This window comes from Psammomys obesus, unplaced genomic scaffold (assembly GCF_907164565.1).
Source record: "Psammomys obesus unplaced genomic scaffold, mPsaObe1.curated_primary_1811, whole genome shotgun sequence".
Lineage (NCBI taxonomy): Eukaryota > Metazoa > Chordata > Mammalia > Rodentia > Muridae > Psammomys > Psammomys obesus.
Genome location: NW_026596057.1, coordinates 16,560,056 through 16,587,394, shown reverse-complemented (window position 1 = coordinate 16,587,394; position 27,339 = coordinate 16,560,056). Strand labels below are relative to the sequence as shown.

Here is a 27,339-nt window from a genome sequence, read left to right as displayed (position 1 = left end):
ATATTGCTGCCCTTCAGTGGTCATTTTTATTTATGCCATACTCCAAGAAGGTATGAAGACAGTAGGTGAGCGCTGGCTCAGAATGACAGACCACTGTGTCTATGAGCTGTTTCCTGAAAGTAGTGCTCCCAAGGTTTAGTGTCCAGCTCCCTACCAATTACCCTGGAACTTTAGAGTGGGTCTATAACTCAGGGGGCAAAGTCAGTCAGTAAAAGTCTCCTATGAACTTCTGATCTCCTGGTTCTACGAAGTAGCATTCAGGAGGCAGCTCACACTACAAAACCAGAGGACTGAATTTCACCCAAGATTAGCAGAGCCTGCCACCCCACCTAGCAAAGCTTTAGAACATGGTAGGATTCCTAGTGGAAAGCCAGGACCAAGGGAGCTCCGCCTGTCATCCGTGCGCTCCTACAGAGCTGATTTCCAGGGCTCTTTGTATGCTCGGCCCCCAGAAAGCAAGCCAACAACCTCCTGCTGCTTGTTCTCAGGCCTGGTGTGGGAGTTGAGGAGTCCCCAAAAGCTGCAAACACCCATTTCCAGCGGCTGGCTCATTTCACACTGCCAGGAGGCTCACATCGAACATGTCCTAAAGCCATCTGTGCGTCACAGAGGAAGCTGGGAAGAGAACGCTTTCACCAGCTCCTGCCAAACAGCCCTGTGCACTGTCCCCTGACATACCCTGAAAGCTAAATGGCTCAAAACTGGCTTCGAGGCAAGGGATGGCTGCAGAGGAGCCTGGAGTGGGGCAAATGGAGTGCTTGAGTCCTCATGTTCCACAGTCTTGCCTGGAGCAGAGGTGCCAAACACTGTCACTTACCTGTCTGCCAATCTTGTGGCCTCCTGAGCCAGGCTTTTAAAGCCATTTGGCCCCACATAATGCTCTGAGGAATGGATGTTCTATGGAGGAAAAAAGAAAAAGAAAAGGAATCAGTTAAAGTTTTGCATTTGAGTTTGGAGCCTAAACAGAAGTGCCAGAAGGACTTTTCACTAGCTATGTAGGAGTTCCTACCCTGACATACCAAAGGTCCCTAGTCACCATGATCGCCCATAAAAAAAAAAAAAAAAAAAAGAGTGTGTGTTGGCAAGAACAAAGTAGATACTCAATTTCAAAAGAAGTTTATGTAAAATACAGGTGAACTGAAAGCATATATATTTCTCTGACTTGGTAGTACACACTTATAATACTTTGGAGGCAGAAGCAGGAAGATCAGGGGCTGGAGAGATGGCTCAGCTGTTAAGAACACTGACTGCTCTTCCAGAGGACCTCAGTTCAATTCCCAGAACCCACATGGCAGCTCACAACTGTCTGTAACTCCTGTTCCAGGGATCCAACACCCTCACACAGACATACATGCAGTCAAATACCAATAAGATAAAATTAAATAAATGAAGAAGAAGAAGAAGAAGAAGAAGAAGAAGAAGAAGAAGAAGAAGATATTGAGCCTCGCCTGGGATATACAGTGAAACCCTGCCTCAAAAAAACATACTATATACACATATGTGCTTGTGTGTGCGCAGCTGCGCGCACACACACATAGTTGCCTGCACATGCATGAACGCCGGAAGTTCATCTTGGATGCCTTTCTTTTTTATTCTCTACCTTATTTTTTGAGACACATGGAAATTGCCGCTTGGGTTGGACTGAAGGCCAGCAATTCCCCTGAATCCTGTCTGTTCCTACTCCCAGCACTGGGGTCACAGGCATATACCACCACAGCTGGCTTTTACTGGGTTCTGAGGATCTGAATCAGGTCTCCATGATGTCACGTCAAGCGACCAACAGCACAATGAGACTGTTACAAAGAAGAAAAGCCCAGCTACCTGCCAGGTAGACCAAGAAATCCAGGGACAGAGAGAGACAGTGGGACCTGTGGGGCAGCTCCCAACATGGCAGCAATGAGCAGACACTGTAACTGGGCAAACATACAGCATTTTGCAGGGAAGCTTCGCTTTCTGCCAGGCCCAGCCGCATCTGAGAGATGAGTCTACTGGTATCCTGAACTCGGTTCTGATACTGACTGCCCAGGGCCTGGACCCTTTCCACAGCCATCTTGAGGTCATCCAGGCGGTTCCGGTAGCTGTTCTCTTGGCTCCTTGCCTTGGCCAGCTGGAGACTGAGGGCTCTCTTAGCACCTGCACACAAAGAGGAAGACAAGGCCCGAGTTAACCCACGAGGCTGACTGACAGTGTTAAATGAGAAAAACAGCAGTGACAAATGTTTGTGACAGTTCTTTTACTCTGCCGTCCAGGTGCCAGGAGAATGTCACAGACAATCCTCAGGCAACGGCTGGCCACAGATACCACAGAGGTGATGCCATGAAGAGTCTATGACCCAGTATCACAGTTCTTTCTAGGGCATGAATCTCCTGGCCGATAGAGTTGGCCTTTCTCACCGTCTGAAACCTGGGCTTCTCGTAGAATGTCCCGGAGGGCCTGTTCCAACTGCTGCATCCTGCCTTCCAGTTCCGCACTGGGGACTGCGCCACCATCACCCTGAGCCTTTGAAACCAGGGCCTCCAGGCTCTGGAGCTGCTGGGTAAACTGGTCCATCTGAAAGTACACAGGAAAGGAATCAGAGGAGAGGGTTAAGAACACAGCTTCCCCCCCCCCCCCCCAGGGCTGCAGCCCATATCAGGGACAACAGCCGGACATGCTTGGTCTGTTGTGGTGGATCCCGGCCCGCTGTGCTAGCCAGTGACCTTGGCAAGTCATTTGATGATCTATAAAATAGGGGTGATAAAAACATACTGCTCATACGGTTCTTCCATGTGCTGAGTGGGTTAATGTTTGAGAGTGCTAAGATCAGAGCCTGCCACCAAGAAATTGCTAGAGAAGGTTACAGAGGCCAGAGCTATGTCTCAGTGTTAGAGTACTTGCCCAGAAGACATGAGCTTTGGTTCTTACTACTACAAAAAAATAAAAATAAAAATAAAATAAGTAATTTTTTAGCAAAATAGGACATACCTATAATCTCAGCCTTTGGGCTCAAAGTCATCCTCAGATTATATAGGGAGTCTAAGGCCAGCCTGGGCTACATAAGACCCTATCTCAAACTAGCTTTTCATAGGCTATTAAGTAGCCTATGTAAATTAAAGATCCAAACAAACAAAAAAACAGATTGAGGGACTGGAGAGATTTTTGAGCGGTTAGACCATGTGCTGCTCCTGAAAAGGACCCAGGGTCAGGTCCTAACCCTGCATGGTGGCTCACAACCATCTGAAACTTTTTTGTTGTTGTTGTTGTTGCTTTCAGGACAGGGTTTCTCTGTGTAGCCCTGGCTGTCCTGGAACTCACTCTGTCGACCAGGCTGGCCTGGAACTCGCAGAGCTCCAGCTGCCTCTGCCTTCCAAGTGTGGACTAATGGCATGTGCCACCACCGCCTGACTGAAACTCCAGTTCTAAAGGAACTTCTTTGGAACCCCACAGGCAGCAGGCACATATGGGTTTCACAGGCATACATGCCAGCAAAAGTCACACACATTAAAAAAAAAAAAAAAAAACATTTAAAAAACCATACTGAGTGTGTTCTGCATATGAAGTTTAACTTGCCCCTTATGGTCCCCTCTAGAAAAGAATTATCAGTAATTAACAACACCAAGTACACTTATCTCTGAAGTTTAAATTTTAGTTTAATTTTGTCATTTTATCTTTTGAGACGGGGTCTCACTCTGTAGCCCAGGCTGATCTGAGACTTACTAGTTAGCCCAGGATTGCCCCTCCTGCATGCCGGGATTACAGATATGAGCCACCACGATCTGCTCTGGGACGTATAAGGACACCACTAGGGGCAGGAGGGAACCCAGCAGGAGAGAAGCACATCCCTGAAGGGTCTTAGTTTGCTTTTCTGTTGCCGTGAGAAACACCATGACCAAAAGCAGAACAAGATTTATTTCATCCTACTGCTTACAGCCCATAACAAAGGAAAGCCAGAGAAGGAACGCCGGGCAGGAACTGAAGCAGAGGCCATGGAAGAACACTGCTTACCAGCTTGCTCTCTGTGGTTTGCGAAGTCTGCTTTCTTACACTGCCCAGGACCAGTAAGGGTCCCACCCTCTGTGGGCTTGGCACTCCCACATTAATCATCAGTGAAGAGGATGACTTGCCTACAGGTCAGTCTGATGGGGGCAAGTTCTCATTTGAGAATTCTCAAGCCAGATGACCCTAGTTTGTTTCAAGTTCACGAGAAAGAAGGAAAGAAAGAAAGAAAGAAAGAAAGAAAGAAAGGAAGGAAGGAAGGAAGGAAGGAAGGAAGGAAGGAAGGAAGGAAGGAAGGAAGGAAGGAAGGAGAAAGGAAGGAAGAAAAAGAAAGGAAGGAAGAAAAAGAAAGGAAGGAAGGAAGGAAGGAAGAAAGAAAGAAAGGAAGATAGAAAGGAAGAAAGGGAAGGAAGGAAGGAAGAAATGAAGGAAGGAAGGAACGAAGAAAGAAACAAAGAATCGAAGCAGGACAAACGGAAAGAGCACTGGACTTGTGGGGGACATGAGTGGCACCCCCAGTTCCATGTGGCTATGCCACTTTGAAAAACACCACAAGTATTTTCAGACACGAGCCCTTGAAAACTGAATTTAGAATGCTTTAATTCCCCAGGTTCACTAAGCTGTCACGAGTACCAAGGGAGACAGGATCTGCCAGAAGATCCGGAAAATGGTTATAGATGAGAATGTAAACTTACGGTAAAATTATTATGCACAATATTTTTAGTAAAATTTTTATTGTATTTATTGTATGCATGTGTGTGTGAGTGTTGTGTGTGCGTGTGTTCATGCTCGTGCATGCATGTGCATTACACGGATGCCAGGGTATGCTTGTGGAGGTCAGAGGGCAAGATCAGGGAGTCGGCTCACTCTGTCTACCTTTACATGGGGTCTGGGCACTGCACTCTCATTTTATGTATATATACACATATATACAAACACACACATGTTTAAGGTCGTAACATCAATATCCATCCCCAGGAAACCTGGGGGGTCCAGACCTGTGAGGGACGGGGGCACAGAGCCATTCAGAGTCTGACTGCCTGGGGCTGGGGGCTGGGAAGGAGGAGCTGGCGTACCTGAGTCTTCATTTGATTGTAGCAAGCAGGACAACTGGTGAGGGCCGCGGGCTCACAGTTAGGGCCTCCGAAGCCTGGCTTGCAGACACAGCTGCCATCGCTTCGGCACTCTCCAGGCTCTGAGCCCGTGGGGTTGCAGCTGCAAGCTGGAGATGAGATGTGGGATGAATGGTACATTCCCACCCAGCTCGTCCCAGAAAGGGAGCTATGGCAAGGGAGAGGAACAAGTGTCCCACCCCATCACTCATACTGTGTCAGATCCATCCCGTGGCTGTGGCCTCAAGTACATCCCTGTACAAGATGCCCAAGGAATCACACAAGTGTGATGTGTGTGTGTGTGTGTGTGAAGAGGTGCCAGGGTGGTTAGAATTTTCCTCCTCTCATTGAACCAAGAGCCTACTGGGTACTTTGTTGGCATCCTGATTTTGCTTATAAAGTGCATTTTTTTAGGGCCTATTTCGAGCCAGATGTAAACACTGCCCTCTGTTTTACAGATGAGGAATGTGAGCTCAGAGCAGTTGAGTAATTTGCTCAGGTCCTAGAACAAATAAAGGGAAGCTGCCGTGGGAGCCCAGAGGAGCCACTGTTCTTTCCTCGCACCGCAGGGAAGGCGAGAGGAGGCCTGAGCCCTGCTGCGTGCCAGGCTCTGTTCAGGAGGCAGGGGCGTACCAGCGGGTGAGGCGCTGCACGAAAGATCACGGAGCCTGGAGCTCCGTGTTCTGCCACCGCTTTCCATGCCTCTTCCCTTACTAACACTCGGACTCCCCAGGAGCTAAGACTTGGTCATCACTGCTGCTTTAGTACTGAGGTGCAAACTGCAGGCCAACGGCAGGCGGCTGAGTGAAGGGCACTGTCTAATTTTAATGATGCCTAAAACAATGAACCATGTGTTTCTTTACTTTAACACAAAAACAACCAAACAAAACCCGAGGTCTTGCTCAGTAGCTCAGGCTAGCCCCTCACTCAGGATCATTGTGCCTCCACCTCACGGGAGCTGGGGTTACAGGCACTCGCCACGCCATCTGCTCACGGGAGTCCGAAGGGGTCTCCAGGTGGACCCTCTTGTGCCAGGACTTGTTACAGGCACACTTCTAAGTGCCAGGCAGGCAGGCACTGGGGTCCTCCAGAGCCTCTGCGCGCCCGTGTGTGGGGGCTGACCGTGGCTCTGCACTCTAAGGCGTGCAGAGGTTTGAGAGGAGCGCTGAGCTGAGGGGTGCACCGGCGTGCACACTCAGGCTTTGATCTGAGCAGCCCCCTGGGAGGGCCGCTTTGAAGCTCAGTCTGAGACGTGTCAGCAGTTAACCTTCGGCACATGAGCACGACTTCTCGAGAGGGCTCTCTAAACGGCTATGCAGCCTGCCGCTCTCCCCACCTTGGTTTGTTCAGGCGAGTCATTGATTGCTCTCCGGCGACAGGGCTGGCAGCTGGCAGCTTCCTTTCTGCCTACCTGCCTTGGGGTTGGGCATTCGACGTGGCCCCACTTTATCTGCTCTTTCACTCAGGAATGTAAACCTGACTTTTTTTTTTTAAACTTTTTCCATCCAGGTTTAACCATTTGAGAGCCTCCAATGTTGTCTTCAGAATCTGGTGTAGGGGAGACCGGTCTTAAGGCTTTCGGCAGGTGAATGCAGCAGATTGTTCAGGAGTCAGGCTGCTCATGGGATCGGTTGCCTCATGATATTAGCTGGCCTTGCCTTTGCTTTCATGAATACACTAAAGTGAGCTCATGTGTCTTTACGTGTGCACGCGCGCACGCACACACACACACACACACACACACAGAGGAAGAGATAGGGGTGCATAATTTGTCTAGGGTCTGGTCCTACCTCGACACTTGTCTGCTGGGTTGGGAGCCAACGGGTCTCCGAAGTAACCTGCCTTGCACTGGTCACAGTGGAGACCAGCTGTGTTGTAGATGCACTTCAGACACCTGCCTGTCAACTGGTCACAGTTCCCAGAGGCACTGGGGTCCACGTTGTTGTTACATTGGCAGCGCTGACAAGGCCTCACTGGGCCACGTTCCCCAAAGGGATCCCCGAAGTAGCCATCAGCACAGAGCTCACAGCGGGCACCTGGGAAGGGATAAAGGAGCATGTGATCAATCCAGATTGGTCCCTGTTGATGGTAGGACTGGAGAAGAGGCCTAAGGCACCAGGCAAAAACAAAACAAAACAAAAACAAAAACAAAACAAAACAAAAAACAAAAACAGGCAAAGGCATTGTGGAGGTTTGAATGAAAATGGCCCCATAAACTCATAGGAACTGGCACTATGAGGAGGTGTGTTCTTGTTGGTGGAAATGTGTCACTTTGAGTTTCAGATGCTCAAGCCAGGCCCAGTGTGTCACTGTCTCTTCCTGCTGCCTGTGGATCCACTCTCAGCCACCTCTCCAGCACCATATCTGGCTGGATATTGCCATGATTTCCACCATGATAATAATGGACTAAGCCCCTCAAATCATAAGCCAGCCCCAATTAAACATTTTCCTTTATAAGAGTTGGTTTGGTCACAGTGTCTCTCCACAGCAATGGAACCCCAACTGAGACACGTACTAATCCCAGACCCCTCAGACAGTACCCTCTGGAGCAAGTGCATGTGACAGGAGTTGAGACTGCCACTCCATGGTCATGGTCACCACAGATTAGAATACTGCAGCACCACAAAGAGAGAGGCTTGATTAGCTAGCTGGGTAAAGGCCAGCGGGGATGCAGAGACAGTGAAATGTTAGTGGACTCAAGGCTGCTGCCGAATGCTAGGTGGCAGTCGGAGGTCATTGCATTTTCCTTCTTACCCTAGTTCGTTAGAAAACAACATAAAGAAGGACCCGGATGTAGCTCAGAGGGTAGATACTGGACTAGCGTCAACAAAACTGTGGGTTTGATTCCCCACAATTGCATAAAATCAGATATGGCGGCATACACCTATACATCCAGCATTTGGAGGAAGAGGCAAGAGACTAAGAGTTCAAGGTCAGAGTTGGAGAGATGGCTCAGTGGTTAACAGCACTTGCGGCTCCTGTAGAGGACCCAAGTTAGGCTCCCAGCACTTACATGAGATTGTTCACAACTACATATGACTAACATCAGGGGATCCAGCGACCTCTGCTGGCCCCAGTGGGTACCTGCACTCATGTACACATACCCTATCCACATACACACACTTAAAAATAAAAAAAATATATATTTTTTCAAAAGGAATTCAAGGTCATCCTCAAATACTAAACTCAAGGCCAGCTTGGGCTGCAGAAGACTCTAGAGGGTGAGGGGGACTTAGATCATGTACTTGGTCTGAAGCTTTCATTCCCTAAATAAATACAGAAGAGTACCAACAGAACCAGCACTATGCTTTTCCCTCCATAACCGCACCAGCCCCTGCTCAGTGCACTTCCCAGCTCGGGCGCCACAAATACTTCCCTTTGGAACGTGCACATGGAGATTAACCCGAAGAAACTATAACTACCCAGAATAGCTTCTCCAGGAGGGAAGCTATCCACGCGGGTCCACAGCGTCGGGACAGGAAGGAGGCCTGACCTGTGACCCCAGGGGGGCAGCTGCTGCACACCACCTCCTCCGTCTCGGGCATCACTGAGCAGCTGAACCCATTGTGACAGGGGCACGGCTTGCAGCTGCGGGGGTCGTGGGGGTCGTTGTAGAAACCAATGGGACAGTCAGCACACTCAATGTCCGGGTTCTCATCCCCCGAATAGCAATCTCCTGGAGGGTAGAAGAGAGAAATGGCAGAGTCAGACAGCATATCTCCTTCGGCGTGGATGCAACGTGGGGATGAGACTATAGAGTCTTCCCAAAGTTTCCCCCGGCGCCTGAACACTGGTGTTCATCCCCACCCTTGAATTAAACATAAACATGGCCACCACCTTGGGTCTCACTGAACCCCTGCATTCAGTAGACACACACATTCTCACCATCCGTGGCATAGCTCCGCTCCCCTGTCCTTCATGCTCACACCACTTGCCGGCCCCCTCATTTAGACCCTGATTTGCCTTTGATCTCCCCACACAGTTCCTGAAACTCGACACCAATCCCCCCACCTTGTGCTGAACATGACAGACATTTCCTGTAACCAGGCACCTTTTTCTCTCAAACCCGTGGAATTCCCGTAATGAAAAGGGTCACGTATACACTGTCACCAAGTCCGTCTCCCTTGACCTCAGTCCCACGCTCCCCATTCTTCTCCCGTCTCCTAGGTGAATTCAGGCATGGGATTTCTTCCTCAGCCCTTGCTTCTGCAGGAGACCCACTCGCCTGGCTCTACCCCCAGACACCTGGTCCAGGTGTCATTCCACTCACCGGTGTCTGGATCGCAGGCCCCGCCTCCTTGGCAGTTACAGGGAATGCAGGAGCCAAAAGGCCCCAGTCTCGCTGAATCTCTTTTGTAGCCAGAGGCGCAATCTTGGCAGAACTGTCCCTTGTAGCCAACAGGGCATACACAGTGTTCGACCCAGGGTGCTGGGGCCCCAGAGACAGGGCGGGCTGAGATCAGGGTCACGTTGTCAATGTACCCCGTGCCTGCAACAGAAAGCAGACATTAGAGGTGGCAAGGTCTAAAACCACAATTGGGAGTGGTGGCTGGCCCAAGGCCTACAGTCCCAGCACACTTCGAGGGTGACGAAGGAGAACTTCTGCAAACTCAAGGCCAACCATTATGAGTTCAAGGCCAGTCACGGTTTTATTTTCTCTCTCCAGGTGGTGTTCACACATGGACAGCTTGAGCACTCGGTGTCTGTAACTCTGGAGTCGGGAAAATTAGGATCTAAATTGTGGCTGGACCCACATTAGCTGCGTGAAATTGGCAAATTCCTTGACCTCTCCAGACTTTACATCCTCAGTTTAGAAGAGAAGTGATGGTACTATCTAGCCCCTTAGTGTGTTGTGAGAATTCAATGGGACACAACCTGATGTCATCTACCTAGAAAATGGTAACATTTCAATGCCACCCTCCCTGCTCCTCGCTGTATCTGTGGCACTGGGGACAAGGACAAGGCAGGTCAGCCACACTTCCTCAGACATACTGTTTAGGAGTGTAAAGAACTTCTCTTTAAATAACTGCAGGTGGGATTAGAAGGCCCAGCTAGAAAGGGAATTAACAGAAGACAGGTCCAAACACGGTAGCCGTGAGCCTAACCACTCGAGGGATAAACAGGGCTGTGGTGATGCCTTCTCTGAGCTGAGAAAATACGGTCATTAGCTGTTGATTGTCCCCTCTACGTACACTAACTGAAGGGACTCTCAACACAGAAGCACCGTCCAATCTTCGGGAGAGCTGACCTTTCTCCACAGAAACATTCCTTTTAGGAAAAAGGAATATAAAACTCAAACGAGGGATCACTGAGTGAAAACCCATCTCCCTGACTGGAGCCTGCGGCCACCCCCAGAGTGCTGAGGCAGGTGAAGCTCTAAAGCCAGGGATGAGGTCTCTGGCTCTCTCTAGTCACTTACTGTACTCTCCGTACGTAGCTCGGATCAGGAGGGCCGTGAGGTTCCGCAGCAGCCTTCGATACTCAAAGTAGCTCAGCTGGGGGCTCCACTGACTGCTTGGGTGTTCACTTAATCTGCACAATTGAACATTTTTTTTCAGTGCTTACAAATCCAAGTCATGCCACAGTGCTACCTGATAGCAAGTTATGCCCGAGAACGTGAGAACAGTCAAGCTTTGGCAGCTGCGCTTGGAGGGAGATTCCCTGGAGACGGAAGCTTGGAGTTTTCTCCCTTCCACAGGAAGCGGTGTGCTACTGTGTGTATTTCTGGGGGTCACTGGAAAAGCTGGTCAGACATGCTGTGTTTTTAGCTATAGCATAACCCAAGAGTGGACATATTTGACTTCCCCAAGTGCTGGCCCCCAAGGGTTGCCGTTCATTCTTGCTGGTAGCATGATTTATTTTTTGTGCCTGGCCCTTTAAAAGATCCCCACTTGCCTATTCAACTCCTGGGAACAGGAGAGGGTATATATAAATGCCAGCAGAGGCTGACAGAGATGGGGTAGGATTGGAGTAGGGTCAAGGTGGCTGATGAGTAGGATGGAGAAGACAGCTGCTACAGGAAGAAAGGAGATTGAGTGGAGCGAGAAGAGCAGGCCAGAGAAGACACTGTCAGGAGACAGTCAGAAGAACCCACAAAGTGGAGGGAAAAAAGACAAAGAGCTACACTTAGTTTGGTTCTTAACTGATCCACTTGTCACCTGAGCACATTTCACTGATTCTCTCCACCCGTCTGAGTATATAAACGCCTTCCCCGAGTCCTCCTGTGAGTTCCGGGGGACTCACACACAGGAGCCAAGGGCCCTGTCACTGAGCCGAGTCTGCCATCGGAATGCCTACGTGCCTTTACCTAGCGTGGGTGCGCTAACCTTCGGATTCCTTTTTACTCGGCACAGACTGTAAGAAAAACCCTGCAGGTCTGGGGATCAAGTCAGCGGTGGAGCATTTGCCTGACCTGGGAAGCCCTGTGTTCAATCCCAGCACCACAACAGATGAGTGAATCAGTGAAAGGAACAGGAAATCAAAGTTGACTGTGCCCCCGGCTCGGTCAAGAAATGGTGGGGCTGGAGGGCAAGAAAACGAGGCGGAGCTGCTTAACACTCAGCCAAGGAGTCTGGGCGAACGGTAACCCCGAGACACCGTGAGTGCTGTCAGCAGTTCGCAAACAGGACACCACAGAAGCATGTGAATGAAGTGTCTGAGGCTTTGCCCGGGGTTCGGAGAGCTCATACAAGGAAAGTGTGTAAGCCAAACCCCGAAGAATAAATTCACCAAGCAAAGACGTGAGAGTCCAGTCAGGAAGGGTGTGGACAGAGCGTCGGAACAAGCAGCGGTTAGTCAAGCGCCTAGCATGTGTGTGCGCTGTGGGTCTGCCTTTCTCTGGGCCCACTGGTCTTACTTCAGGCGGGCCCCGAGCTCCCTCACTGATGGCTGTGAGTGCCTTCTGCTGCTGTGGCTAAGGGCTCCACCCAGGGCTGCGGACCCTCAGAACTCATGTGAAGTTGGGCGCAGTCGCACACGCCTGTAATCACAGTGCTCTTGTGGCCCGATGGGAGGTGGAAACGGGAGAATCCCTGGGAGCCTGGGGGGCAGCCTAATTGTATGTCCCTGCAAACCGCAAAGAGGGCGTGTCTCAGGCGAGGACTGACAGCCCGAGGTGGCCCTCCAAACCGAACATGCGCACACACACAAATGTGCACACATCAGACACCTACACACACACACTCACATACCCAAATGTGCATACACATCATATACCTACAGACACACCCACGTACATAAGTGTACCTACACGTAACACATCTACACACGTACAGGCTTTCTAAAGCAATTATGCTAGGCAGTGAGAGGGCACAAGCAGGCAGCTCTCTGAGTTCCGGCCATCCTAGTGCAGGCGACACCACATACGTTTATAATTGGGGCTGGAGAGATGGCTCAGCGTGTCCTGCTCCTGCACAGGACCAGAGTTCGGTTCCCGACACACACATCGGGTAGCTCAGAGTTGCCTTGACTCTAACTCCAGGGGTTCCAACACCCCCTTTTAGACTCACAAGTGCACACCCCCTTACACACACACAAATAAACACAGTTGAAAATAAATTTTACAAATTGTAATTATTACTGCATGCGTGTGTGCATGGGGGGGCAGCTCATGTCACGGGGCAATGCAGAGGTCAGAGGACACCTTTGTGGTCTTTTCATCTTCTGCAGGTTCTAGAGCTCAAACGCTGGTTATGAGATCTGAGCAGCAGTGCTTTTATCTGCTGAGCCGTCTCACCAGCCCAAGATACTATTATTTTTTCCCCCTGAGACAAAGTCTCACTATGTAGCTAGCTCTGGTCATCCTGGAATTCACTTTGTAGACCAGGCTGGCCTCAGACTCAGAGATCTGCCCGCCTCTGCCTCCTGAGTGCTGGGCTTAAAGGTGTGTGCCACTGCCTCCAGGGACACTTCTTGACACGGCCTCAGTGGCTTTCCATCACCTTGGCAGCACAGACAAGATCTAAGCACCAGGAGTGAGTGACATGTAAGATAGAGCCTGATAAGTCCTTCCCAGGCTTTCCGCCCTGATTTATTCATCTCCCTTCTACACGCTATGGTCCAGCCGCAAAAACACCATCTGTGGGGCTGGGGAGATGGCCCAGTGGTTAAAGAGGACCTGGCTTTTGTTCCCAGCATCCACACGGTGGCTCACAACCATCTACCTTCAGTTCCAGGGGATCCAACAGCTTTTCTGGGCTCTGAGGACACAGGGCATCTGTGTGTGTGTTTGCTTCGAGCTGTGTTGCATGTCTCACCAGGTCACAAGCTCTTGGAGGACCAAGATCTTATTCCACTGAGTGGGCACGGCTTCCTTCCCCTGCCTCTCTGAACACACCACCCCGAAGCCACTTCCTGTAGGATTCGTCCAGTCTCTACAACATCAGCTACAGCAGTCTCTCTGACACACTGTCCTCGCCATTCTTGTCATCCTGCTTCCTGTCCCACTCATATTCAAGTACTGGTAAATCCAAGCACGTTTCCTCTGCCTGCTGCCCTTTTCCTCTTCCTTTCCTTCAAGACTGCTCTCCACACTTGCCTCATCTCGGGACACCTCTGTCCAGCAGCCCAGGGCAGCTGTACGCGCAGCCTGTGATCAGAACACCTGTGTCCACCCTGTCACCTCAGTCACCCAAGGTGCTGCACTGTCATCATTTCCTCCCCATGCCCACAGTCCTGCCAGCTACCAGGGGGAAGGAACCGCATCCTGAGCCTACAGGTGACACCATGCCTAGTCATTCATGTGGTCCAGAACAGCTTACTGACTGCATGCATGCCTGGATGGACGCAGAACAAACAGCTCCCGGCTCGCCCCTGGGGTGTGCTTGAGGCCTCTTTTTTTACCTGAACGTGTAAGTCTTTGTGATTCCACAGGGAAGCGTCTTGCCAAGGGGCATCAGAGGAGCTCGGATCTGTAGACCAGCGCCTTCCAGGATTACATCGTAGGCCGACGGGTGCCTGCCTCCTCTGTCTACTCGGTAGTCAAAAGACAGGCTCTGCCCATAACTCACTTGCTGATTACCAAGAAATTTGCCTAGGAAATAGATTTTTTTTTTTTTAAATGATCAGTGGTATTCTGGGAGGGCAAATCCACGAACAAACTAAATTAGTGTTGTCGATTTCTGTGAGAGTCCCACATGACCCACCCACCCTTCAATCCCAGATCACCCTGGCAGGAGAGTCAGAACACAGGAGCCGTGGGTGTGATATTTCGGCTGTGAAAAAGAGCATCATGAAACATTTCTACCTATTAGACGGCTCATGACGTGGCCATTACAGAGAGGCTGAAGTACAATGATCCAAGGTGATCCCACAAGAGTGCTGTTTGTTATATATAAGTGTTTTTTGTTGTTGTTGTTGTTGTTTTTTACTTTGGAGACTGCTTAGCAGACATCATATTTGTTTGTATGCGTTCTTGTGTGTGAGCGTATGTGTGCACAGATGAGGACGGGTGTGTGTGCGCACATGTGAACAGGCATGCGGAGACCGGATATGGAAGTTTAGTGTCTTCCTCAGCCATTTTCTGCCTTTAGTTTTTGAAACGTGGTCTCTCACTAAACCTGGAACTCACCAATTTGGCCAACGTCTCCTGCTAGCCAGCCCCAGGGAGTCTTGTGTCCGCGCTGTCCTAGTGCTAGGGTTATGGGTGCGTGCTGCTATGGCCAGTGTTGCTATGGCCAGCTCTGTGTGTTGAGTGCTTAGCCTTCAGATTCGGGTCATGCATGCACTGCAACACTGCATGGAATAAGTTATTGCCCGTGCCTCGTGGTTGGAGTTAAAGAGTGCTCCCAGCTCTTCCAGGGGACCGGAGTTCAGCCTCCCAGCACACACACACTGGCTCACAACTACGGACAGTGCCAGCTCCAGCTGCACCCTCTTCTGGCCTCTAAGGGAACCTGCACACGTGTGTGCATTTCCACACGCAGACACATCCGTACACACACATTAAAGCTTTTAGCTTTTCAAAAAGACATGCTTTGTTTCTGCTTGTCCATCTGATTTCATGCCCTGATGGGAAATCTAGAAACCGCTCCTTTGGCTAACAGGCGTGGGTGGGGGTGTTACACTCCCAGCTGGGGCCGACCTCCAGGATGCCTGGGCTGTGCTACAGTGTCAGGGCAGGGTGACTTATCAAATCCAGCCTAAGCTCCCGCTGCCCCCTGGAGCTGCAGCTCCGGGGAGGGGGCAGATTCCGCACCACAATTTTCAACTCAGTTTTCTATGCTAGCTTTGCAGACCCATAGACTGGCTTCCACAGAAATCACCCCTCACATACCAGGGGCCACAAAATAGACCGGGTCCGATCTTCGGGCAGAACTGAACACGTCCTGGTGGCGAGGCGACCAGTGGAGCTTTGCAGGAGCCCCGTTCCTCTGAACTGCTTTCCAGCCATCAGCATCTGCAAGACAAGGACACCACTCTGAGCCATCTCCCCTCGGCCCCTGAAATAAGCCGGCCAAAAAGTCCTAGAAAGAGTAGAAAGGGGGTTTTCTTAGCATGTTTGCGTTCTTTTATAGTTTTCAGAATTCCCCACTCATTTCTATCCACCAGTTCTTCTTCACAGCTTCTTTGACTTTTAAATATACATATAATATATATATATATTATAATATATTATATAATTTGTATTTATTTCATGTGGTGTGCGTATGTGTGAATGTTAGAGGACAGCTTGTAAAAGTCCTCTTCACCCACTACAAGGGTCCTAAGAATCAAACTCAAGACCTCAGGCTTAGTGGCAAATGCATTTTTACTCCTGAGCTTTCTCACTGGCCCTTTGCCTTATCCTTGGCTGGCTCTTATCTTTGGACTCCTATGATTAAGGCTTATGATTCCAGGCTTGTTTTCACCTGCTTGTAATTTGTATTTTTATCATACTTACAAAAACAAGATCTGGCTTTAATGAGGTGAGACAGAAACTCAAACAAGCTGAAATAATATTAATTTCCAATATTTTTACAGTGTTCTGAAGCAAGCTAACTAAGGAGATGGTAGAGAAATTTTAATTCAGAACATGGCTGCTCTGGGAAGAGATCACATCCAAAGACCTTCTAGGTCTGTGTGATTTGGCTGGAACATGCCTTTAATCCCAGGAGACAGAGGTAAGCAGGTTTCTGAGTCAAGGCCAGCCTGGTATAGAGCAATTTTCAGGTAAAGAAAAGCCTGGGTCCAGGTGTGATGGTACATGCCTTCAATCCCACACCCAGGAGACAGATTTCTGAGTTAAGTTCATGTAGTTCTGTTGAGTCAGGGAGTTGAGAGGCAGTGCAATGGAGCTGTGACAGTTCAGTTTGTGGAATTCAGAGGCAGTTTCTACCAGGACAGTTTTACAGAGACAAGATGCAGAAAGAACAAACTAGACACAGCTAAAGACAGAACGAGCCAGAGAATGAGAAGGAACCAAAAGATTAGAATACATTGCCAAAATTAGCATGAGGCCAAGCAGAGCAACTCAGCCAGAAGCTGAGAGAAGACAGTTTGAATCAGTCAGCTTGGAGAGGAGTTGTGAGCCAAACAGATGAGTTGAGCCAGCCAGCCAGACTTCAGAAAGAACTAGAAAGAGTGAGCTTTTTCAGCAGTTTCAGAGGCTGAAAACATTCTAGGCCTAGATTAGATTGTGTGGAGGCTAGAAGCTTCCAGGACAAGGCCTAAGTTAGCAGACAGACGCAGTAAGCCTCAGAGGCAACAATTACCTCAGAAGAATAGAAGTTGCTTTTACAGAAAACATATAAACTCAATGTATGTGAATGTGATGCTATTAGTGAATGTGGATTCTGGGATGTTCTTATAAACTCCTCTTTCACATGAATGATTCTTTAAAGTTTAGAAATATTATGGGTGGGAAAAACAGGGATATAAATAGCTGGTCTCTTTGTAGTTTGTTTTTTTTTTTAAGTTACTTATATGCTGTTCAGCTGTCATTTTTCAAGACATGGTTTCTCTTATCCCAACAAAATAATGCACATTAAAAAACAATCCAAGATGGCTAGAGATGTAGCTCAGTTGGTAAGGTGCCTGCCTAGCATGGCCTGGGTCCGGGGTTTCTCCGGCACAGAACTGAGCTGAGTGTGAAAGCACAGCTTTGTAATTCCAGGACCCTGGGAGGTAGAAGCAGGAAGATCACAAGTTCAAGGTTGTCCTCTGCTGCACTTAGAGTTCAAGGCCAGTCTGAACTCTGCCTGTCTCAACAAACAAACACCAATAAGAGAATTGCTAATGATCACTTGAGAAGCCATCCAGTGAGCAGGAAAGCCACTGTCAGCAAACACAAGCCACAGGTCCTTGTATAATGCTTAAAAAAAAAAAAAAAAAAGCAAAGCCCTGTGTTGAGATACTTTACCCTGATAGAAAGTTGAAGTGATCTTGTGGACACTGAAGTCTGCAGAGCTGTGGCAGCTGGCTGAATGCCCATAGCAGAAACACTGGGTACACCCCTCAGGGTTTGCCCTGTCCAGATGATAGTAGCCTGGTCGGCACCTGCAGCAGAATTGTAGAAGTCAGGACAATGCTATGACTATTTCCTACTCCGTAGAGAATACCACAGCTGATTCTGCCTCTTCCTGCTTTCTCTCCTGCTTGACATCATTAATTCCCAGAGGCAGGGTTCACATGCCACCTCCACTCCAGACCACCAGGGGGGCAATTACAACCCCAACCCCAACCCAAACACACACACACACACACACACACACACACACACACACACACACACAAATGAAAGTGTTCACTCTCTCTGTCTTCACTAGAACCTTCACAGTCTGGAAACTTGATGAACGACCCTCCCTTGGTGATGGATGGAGGTGGGTGGGGGGTACAGAGGGAAACCTGACAAGATTACGCAGAGCAGACCTACCCTGGAGCAAGTATTTAATGGAAGGAAGTGGGGACCAGAAAGCAAGGCTCTTACCTCAGCCCCTATTCAACTGTCCCAATCCCTAAGACCTTTGAGTATTTAATAGCATCCTGTTCATCATAGCCTAGTCCTGGCCCATGGAGGAAAAAGCCAGTAAGGACATAAAACAGATGAAAGAAGCCTAGAAATGCCCTAGAACAGCCAACTGCAGGCTGGCATTCCACCCCTGCTCCCAGCCCAAGCCCTCAGGCAGCTTCTCTTTGGACAACTGCCAGGCAAGGCTGAGCTGTAGAGGCTTCAGGGAAGAAGTCTCCTGTTTTCTCCACATGGAACAAGAACAGCCCCAGTGACTGTTTACTGAGCACTGGCTTGCTCCAGGCACCTTATGTCCATTCTTTCATTTAATCTCCCCTGAAGCCTATGAGATAGGAATTACTTCTGATGCTCTTAGGTGAGGAGGACAGAAGGGCTGAGGCAAGATTCAAACCTACTGAGAAGGAAGGATGAAGAACGGAAAAGAACCACGTGAAATTGGAAGACGACTTTAGGATGCTGGAGGATAACTAATGATGAAGAAAAGCAAAGACCGTTTGCCTGCAGGCCAGCGAGGATCACTGCTACCAACCAGTGCCATTGGGACAGCATATTCTTAGCAGAGATTTACAAATTGTGGTGATGGCAATTGTTGCTTTATAAAGCTGCTTATATAATTTCGTATTTTATATTTAAAAGGGCTTCCAAGGACAGATTTAGTGGCACATGTCTGTAATCCCAGGACTTGGGAAATAAAGGCAGGAGGATCAGAAGTTCAAGGTCACTCTCTGCTACTGCAGCAAGTTCTAAACCCCCTCTTAAAACAGTAAAAAAAACAAACAGAAAATAAACATACTTTCAAGCAGGAAGTGGTATAATCCTAGCATTTGAGAGGATGAGGCAGGAGGACTGCAATGACTTCAAGGCTAGCCCAGCTAAGTAATGAGTTCTAGGCCACCCTCTATTAGAGAGCAAGTCCCTTGTCTCAATTTGTCTCTGCTTCCTCCATCCCTTGCTGCAAAATGTTTTCTTAAAAAAGAAAAATCATGAGTAGGTGGGCACTGGAGCCCCTGGAGTTAGAGTTTCAGGCAGCTGTGAGCCTCTGGACGAGGATGCAGGGAAGCCAGGTGGGACCCTGTGGAAGAGCAGTGAGCAGTCTTAACTAGTGAGCCATCTGTCCAGCGTGCCTCCCTCCAGCATGTGCACAAGAGCTGTTTAAAAAAAAAAAAAGTGGCTGCTTTCCTAACACTCAAGCTATTTATTTCTAACTCTCTCTTCAGCAGGAGGGGAAAAAAAAAATAAACCAATCCGAAAACATAAGCTGGGAATGCATTTGGCACTTCCTCCGCCCAGGTAGAAGTGTTTGGCGGGGCGCCAGGAAAACGCTTGCTTTCTTTGAAGGAATTGAGAAGGAGGCTTTGAGCTGTGAGGCCACCCTCATAGCCCCTCTGCTCACAGCCATCTCCGGGGAGAGGAGACTTTAGCCGGAACACAGTTTGTACTCAAGGGATGTCTTGAGGGCAGCAACTGAGGGCAAATGGCTCCTCGCTGCTCCACCTGCCCCAACATGGCCCAGGCCCAAAGGGCTCTGACGTGGTGCCCCAGCTCATGTGTGTACATGTAACTACCATCCCCTCCCTGGGGAGGTTCCTTTTCGGCACATGATGGTTCTATATGGCCATATGCTGCCATAGTCCCAGTTACGAGGTTTTTCCTCGACTTGTTTAATTAGGCCAGGCGTTTCCCAAGACCCACTTTAGTCACATGACCTCATTATTGCATGCCACCTTGCATCCAAGCACCTGGGAGTCCCAGCCAGCTGGCAAGGGGACTCTCTGGGGCCCTCTCCCTCCGCTCCAGTGAAGAGAAAGGGACCCAAAGTAGGGAATGGACTGCAAGGAAGCTCAGTCCTTGGTTGTTTGGTTTTGTTTTGTTTTAAGCTCAGCCTTTGAGGACAGCGAGTAAGACGTCTTTAACATTTGTTCAGAATCCACTTTCCATAATTGGACTTGTTGGATTAATCCTTATGCCAAGGGCCAGGGCACTCTCTCTGAAGCCCACAGGGCCATGGCTCCCACAGACCTATCACAGCGCGCTCCAGTGACAGCTGCCTTGCAGACACAGCGGCCGGAATCACAGGGTCCAGCGATGCCAGCTGGGTCGCAGTCACACTTGGACTCTCTGGAGGAAAGAAAGAGGGAGAAAGAAAGTTAGGAGCAGGTTTCCATGCACCATAGTTGTACACACAGAAGTCAGCTGACCCGAGGGCATGGCATCCCACTGGCGATGCCCTTCTTCAGGGAGCTTCTCCAACAGTCACATCCGTGCTGAACTCTTCATGGCTTTAACAACTCATTTATGTAAGCCAGTGGGGCAGCGGCCAATGATGAACCCACTACTCCCTACCTGGAATGAGAAGATCGTGCCAGAGTGCAAGCCAAGTTCATTACTAAACTGTTTAGTAATAGATATATAATTTCTTTCTATACAGTCTAACTCAATAAAGTCTTTTAGGCTGGTGGAGTCCATCTCCTTGCGATTGCACTATGTTCAGGTTCTTCCTTTCAGGAAGGCCTCTATTGAAATAGAACTCATATGCCATGGGATTCAGCCATGTGTTGTAAACAGTTCACTGGTCTGTAATCAGTTCTCAAAGTTGGCCATCGGCACAAAGAACAGATCCCAGACATTTCACTGCTCCTGAAAGAGCCATGTAGTTCCCTCCCTTTCACTCTCACCCCCAGCCAAATGTGGTCACTTATGGACCTTTGTCCTGTTAGATTTGCCTACTCCAGATGTTTTCAGTAATTGAAATCATACCATATGTGGCCATTTGTGACTGACTTATTTTCTATGTCCTAAATTTTCAGGGTCTGCCCATGTCATTTCATGGAGCCTATTTTCTTCTGATGGCTGAATTAAATCTCACTGTGTGGATTTGCCATAGTTTGTTTATCTAGTCATTAGCTGATATGTCTATTTTGTTTGTTTCCAGGTCTTAGCTACAACGAATGACATTTCCATGAACTTCAGCTCACAGGGCTTTGTGCACATTACAGATTTTTCATCTATCATGCATGCATACCTAAGAGTGCAATTGTTGGGTTTCCGCTGGCTTTTGTTTTCCTTGGTAGTGAGACACTGACCAGAGGCACTGGTGCAGTCATTTGATCCTGTCTCATGACTTGAACTGTTTTCCATCACTCCTTTTGGCACACACTTGCATATCTACCTCATCACTCTAAAACCAAAGTTGTTAGCTCTTCCCTCCTAACCAAACTTCGCTCCGCCTCCTCAAAGACCTTATAATGGAGAATGAATGAACAATGTTCCCCTCTGCCTGTCCTATGACCCCATCGAATCCTGTCCAAACCTGAAGCCTGCTTGACTTCTTCACCTTCACATTCCCCATCCAACCAATGCTAGATCCAGCCAGGCCCACATCCAGAATCCCTTTCCTAGTCTTTGTCTTTTGGTTCCCCTGGCCTCCTCTGTGTCTGTGCTGTGCTTCCTCCAAAGTACTTATCTGGGCCAACTGGCGAACACATTCTCAGTGTCTACTGCTCTAAGAGCCAGGGATTCAATGAGAAATAGGAACCAGTCTGATTCTTGGGGTTTCAAGGTGGGTCAGATAGAGGAACAGCCACAGCAGCGGTGTATAAAGCAGCCGCAGCCTTGCTGAAACACCCCTAAGTGCCCCTTCCCCCTCCTCACCTCCAGGCACTGCACCCAGCCATGAACAAGACAAAGCTCCAGTGAGAGGAACACAGACATGCTGATAGCACAGGAGAGAACCAAAATAAAAGGAGAGTCATAATGTGCAGGGTAGGAAGGTGGGGGTGGGGGGCACCAGAGGAGCTGAAGTGATATATGGGGCCCCTGAAGGGCTTCAGAGCTTTGTAGGAAAAGGGATGAACGCTAGGCACCCTGGTTCCTTTGAAGCAGGGGCTGTGGCTAGAGTGTGGGAACCAGGAAATCGGTAAGAAAATTATCTAAAAAGGTCAGGGAAGGCTAGAAGAGAGTACTCGATATACACGTCCAGAGGAAAGAAAACCCAGACAACAGCTAGGGTAGTGCCAGTAAGGCCAGGAGGATGTGCCTATCTGGGCAAGGGACTGTAACAAGGGTATCAGGGAAGTGATACCATCAAGCCTGGGCTATTTTCATTTTGTTTTTCTCTGGAGTCTAAAGAATTTCATAGCCCTCTGGTATTAGAGATAATTAGCTTCTTTTTCCATTCCATGAATCCACAGCCTAAGGTCACCCAGGTTTGAAAACTGCGATCCAATGGTCTATATGCAGAGACAGAATTAACATTTTCCATTGCTGCAAACAGCTGGCCAGGAGCATGGGATTTCTTGTTATCCATGCTGAAGCCAGAACCAGATTTCAGGAACTAAAAAGGTTCAAGAGGACTTGTGGATGGTGATACTCCAGTCTTTTTCTAATGTCCATGTTCTCAAACCAGGACCCTCACAGTGAAGGCTAACCAGAAAGAAGAAGAAATGGGAATTTCTAACCTGGGTGTAGAGACTATTACCCTGGCTCTGTGAAGGCTGAGGCAGGGGGATCAGTTGAAGCCCGCCTGAGCTACACAACAAGACCTTGTCTCAAAACAAAATAACAAAAACAATAAAATATACAACATCAAAAAATAAGAAAACAAAAATAAAAACAAACAAACAAAAAAACAGGGAGAGAGGAGAAGAATGTAGAAGAGGAGAGAGACAGAAACAGATGAAAGTCAGAGAGAGCGAGTGAGACAGAGAGAGAAACTTTCACTGAAGTCATTCACTGAACAAGACCTCTCCCTAACACAGACAGTTCCTCTACTGCAAAAGTGAAGTGAAGCATACAACATTAACAGAGCCAGACCAGGAAAGGGCTTGGGGACAGTCCCCGAGATAAGTGGCCCAGACAGCTGCCTAGACTCATCAACAACATTTCAATACCAGCGAACAGCCAATGAGCCACCAGCCAGAATCCTACCTGGACTTTGCTCTCAGCTAGCATGCCAGGTTATTACCAAATCAAGCTTATTTTGCCTGCCATGCAGTATGACAGTCACTGGAGAGGCAAGTTTTACGGAAGAGTTTATTCAGGAGGCAGTCACATGTGGAAATGAGTTTGGAGATATTTACAGGCTGAGGTACGGGGACAGGCGGTGGAAGTTAGTCTGTGGTCAGAATGTTTGTCAGCTGCTACCCTCCTGACCCCCCAACAACCCTCACATCCAGAGGTGTTACCTATCCTTCCAAAGAAGGGTGATGTTTAGAAGCAACTTAGGCAAGTAACTAGGAGCAATTAAGTCTGGGAAAGCAATAACGAAGAGCAAGATAAGTTTAGAAAATTAATAAGAACTGGTTGAGTTTTGAAAAGTAGTAACTAAACAGATCAAGTCTTAGAAAAGCAACAGTTGGGGGCTAAGTCAAGCACAGTACTGAGGGCAGGTGAAGTCTAGAAGAACCTGAAGGCAGGCAATGGGCTGTCAGCAGCAGATGAAGCAGGTTAAGTCCGGAGGCTTATTCAGCTTTTCCCATAGTCTCAGAAATTCCTCTGTCAGTACCCTTCTGAGGAATCTTCACACCAAACTCCCCTTGCTCTGCTACCCCTCAGCTCTGCATCTCTGTGATTGCTCTGTGATGTACAGTGCACACTAAAGAAAGATAGTCTCTGTCTTCCTTCCAAAAAGAAGCCAAGGATGGAAAGCAGATGTTTCAAATGAAAGGAACCAACAAACAGAAAAGATTGGGCTGGAGAGATGGCTCAGCAGTTAAGAGAGCACTGACTGCTCTTCCAGAGGACTCAGGTTGAATTCCCAGCACCCACATGGCAGCTCACAACTGTCTGTAACTCCTGTTCCAGGAGACCCCCCTACTCACATAGACATATGTGCAGTCAAATGCCAATGTGCAAAACAAAACAAAAAACCAGCAACAAAAATAAAAAGATCTACACAAAGTTTACTGAGGTCGAATGGGTCCCCAATTGGACTATGGAAAACTCTGCTGCCCTCCTACCTAATTCGATAAGGAAGGCCAAATACATGCTTCCAGGTGGCAAACCTCTGAGTCTCCAAAACGGGCACATCATCACCAGTAACCCTGAGCATTTTCATTTTTTATAGTTCAAGTATCTTTTTTATTAAAATGAGTGACAATCCCAGTTGCTCCGTGTTTGTATAAGGATTAAATTAGGCAGCCCACATGAAGAATTCTCAACAGTTTTTGGTACCCTGTGGGTATCATTGTTCCGATGGTAACAGCAATGGTGGAGCAAGGATGCTGGGACAGCTAATCTTGGTTGTCAACTTATAGCTGGGAAGAGTTGAATTCTCTCCATCAGACTGGCTTGTGGGTGAGTCTGTGGGACATTTTCTTGATACCTAATTGATGTAGTAGGAAAGCCTGGCCCACAGTACCATTCCCAGGAGGTGGGTCTGGGCTGTATAAGAAAAGTAGCTGATTATGACCTGGAGAACAAGCCGAGAAAGTGTTCCTTCATGGTCTCTGCTTCAGTTCCTGCCTTCATGTTTCTGCCTTCATGTTCCTGCCTCGAGTTCCTGCCCCGACTTTCCTCAGACTGGACTGTTACTTAGAAGTGAAAGCTACAACAAACCCTTCCCACCCCGAGTTGTCAAACCAGGGCAGATGCTTACAGTTGTCTCTGGTCTCGGGTACAGCCAGCATCAGTGAGCGTATGGAAGCCTGGCTGGCACCGGTCACACCTGTGTCCTGTCACACCTGGCTTACACCTGCACTGTCCAGAGTTGTCACATCCAGCACTGAGAGAACCTGTGAGCCGCAAGGTGGGGAGAAGAAGAGAAGAGGAAATACTTGTAAGACATTAAAAAGTGACTGATTCCCCTTGGGTGCTCAAGACCCCCTTGGTGTGCACCATCCCCTGCCTCTGACAAGGAGCCTCTACTCAGCATGGGGCATTCTGACACCTGAGGTTGCCTGCCTCACAGAGAGAAGAGAGCGACTCGCAAAACATTGCTATTTACACATTTGCTCCAGCTCGACTTCAGGGAACACACAGTACTTTAATCTTTCTCTCTCTCTCTCTCTCTCTCTCTCTCTCTCTCTCTCTCTCTCATCCCAGCCATAGTGTGTGGTGATGCATGCCTATAATCCCTGTACTCTGGAGGTTGCAGTAAAACGGCTCCAGCAAGTTCAGTTTGCCTGGTCTACAAAGCGAGTTCAAAACCTGTTCAAGACTTTGAAAACTCAAGGAGAAAGCTCAATGAATGGGCATAGTAGCATATTAGAGTGAGTAACTCTCTACCTTGTATCTAGCAACCAAATGCCAACATGCAGTTACCGCCTTACAGAAGTCTTGTTCATTTGTTTTTAAACAGTGTATATTCATTGCGTACATTGATGAGTTTAATAATGACATCCTGGAGTTAGGATTCCATGTGTATGAAGCTTGCTTACAATTCAGTATATCACCAAGGACGGCCTTGGATACCCGACCTTCCTGCAGCTCCCAAAGGCTAGGGTTACAGGTGTACACTGTCACACCTGGTTTATGCGGTGCTGGGGACTAAGCAAGGACTTCATGCATGCGAGGCGATCGCTCTACCAACTGAGCTACACCTCAACTCACAATGACATTCTTGTTCAGGAGCGTCATGCCTCCAACCACATTAATTCCAAATTACACTCACCCACCTGCCCCAACTCTTCCCTTCCACCACTCTGCTTCCGCCTCCCAAACAGTCCTCCTTTTATAGTCATGTCATACATAGGTACATATGCATATAAACCTAGGTTCCATGTATGAGAGAAAACTTAATATTTGCCTTTCTGTGTCCTTCTTATTATGACTGATATGAGCTCCAGTTCCGCCCATCTCCCTATATATAACCCAAGCTCACTCTTCCTGTGCTGAATAAACCTCCACTATGTACATAGACCACATTCTTCTGTTGCCGGCACGGAGGCTGATCTCAGAGGTAAGCTTCCACACAGTATCATAATGACTCAGTTTCCCACAGACATGCTCTGAGGTCTAAGTGGGTCTTCGGAGGCTGCATGTAGAGGGCAACAGAGAATGACTCCAGACGGGGGTATCAAGCCTGATGGAATCTCACCTCTTCTAGTTACCACCCCAGACTGAGCCTCACCACCTTCCCTCACCTAAACCATACGTGCCTCTCACCTCTCTGCCTCGACACACTTTGGCCTCCATCCAGAGGACCATGGGGAATGATTGCAAAATACTGTTCAGATCACATCTTGTTTAAGTCCCGGAAACAAGCAATCAGATGCAAACACCATTATCCTGGCCTGCGAGGCCCTGCCTCCCTCCTCATCACCTCTTGCTCCCTCAGGTCCAGCAGAGCATGGTTCCATGTGTGCTGGTCCCCACAGACATTTGCCCTGACTGCTCCTTCAGTCTGGAATGCTCTATTGCAGCAATCAGGACACTGAGGTAGGAGGCTCGAAAGTTCAGTCCCAGTCTCACCTACATTGGGAGTTTGAAGCCAGCCTTCAAACTCAATATTTAGAAAAATAAAGTAATCAGACCACAGAGCTAAAGAAGAAAATTCCTATTGGAATTCTGGTGCATAGCATTACACAGAAGTCCCTCTGTAATAAAATTTGTGGGTTTTTTTTTAAACATAAATGGATGATTTGATAATCTCCAAACATTATCCCATTCAGATTGATGTTAATTATGCTTTCAGCTTCAGAAAACTCCGCAGTCATTTCTCAGAAATGATTGTTATTGTGCTGGCAAGAGGGCTCAGCGGATAAAGGGGTTCACCACCAAGGCTGACGACCTGAGTTCAATCCCTGGAGCCAACATAGTAAGAGAACAGACCCCTCCAGTCCACCCACCCCATAAGTGAATAAATGTAAACTAATTAAGAGATCTTCCCTCACCCATTTAGAGAAATAATAATCACAATGTACAAAAGAGAACCTTGCTTAGGCTTGGCCCAAATAGTCCAAATTTTATTCTCTAGAATATTCTTCTAAGAGGCACTAATGTTATCTATCCCATGACATTTTCAAAAGAGTGTGGAAAATGGTAACTAGCAAGCCTTCGAGAAGTTATAACATCATACGCTCAATATGCCAGAAGCAGTAATTGTTTCTGTTATTATACCTAGAGTACTGGAGATGGAGTCAAGATTTTGCACGTGCCAGGCCAGCGTCCTATCACTGAGTTAAAACCCCCAGTGCCCCTGTGCTTCGATTTCTCAATGCCAGCGTTTCCAAACACTATCTGAAACTTTTATATCAATACCTGTTATTAGCTTGAGAGACCCTATCTCCACAGAACACTTCCTACAGAATATCGCTACGAAACAGGGGTTCTCAACCTGTGGGTTGTGACTCCCGCAGGGGTCCCACA

General features: G+C 48.4%; 1 protein-coding gene across 1 annotated transcript in view; it reads right to left on the bottom strand.

Moving 5' to 3' along the window:
- Window positions 1-27,339, bottom strand: part of Lamc2 (laminin subunit gamma 2) — a 64,992-nt gene that overhangs the window by 11,638 nt on the left and 26,015 nt on the right. Inside the window, exons 3-15 of the mRNA XM_055624680.1 lie at window positions 24,629-24,764; window positions 20,053-20,151; window positions 17,425-17,561; window positions 15,361-15,483; window positions 13,929-14,118; window positions 10,507-10,619; window positions 9,358-9,576; window positions 8,581-8,763; window positions 6,878-7,123; window positions 5,052-5,197; window positions 2,394-2,550; window positions 1,928-2,133; window positions 818-897 (exon numbers count right to left, since the gene is read on the bottom strand). Coding sequence (XP_055480655.1) covers window positions 818-897; window positions 1,928-2,133; window positions 2,394-2,550; window positions 5,052-5,197; window positions 6,878-7,123; window positions 8,581-8,763; window positions 9,358-9,576; window positions 10,507-10,619; window positions 13,929-14,118; window positions 15,361-15,483; window positions 17,425-17,561; window positions 20,053-20,151; window positions 24,629-24,764 — 2,035 coding nt within the window. The remainder of the gene's footprint in view (window positions 1-817; window positions 898-1,927; window positions 2,134-2,393; window positions 2,551-5,051; window positions 5,198-6,877; window positions 7,124-8,580; window positions 8,764-9,357; window positions 9,577-10,506; window positions 10,620-13,928; window positions 14,119-15,360; window positions 15,484-17,424; window positions 17,562-20,052; window positions 20,152-24,628; window positions 24,765-27,339) is intronic.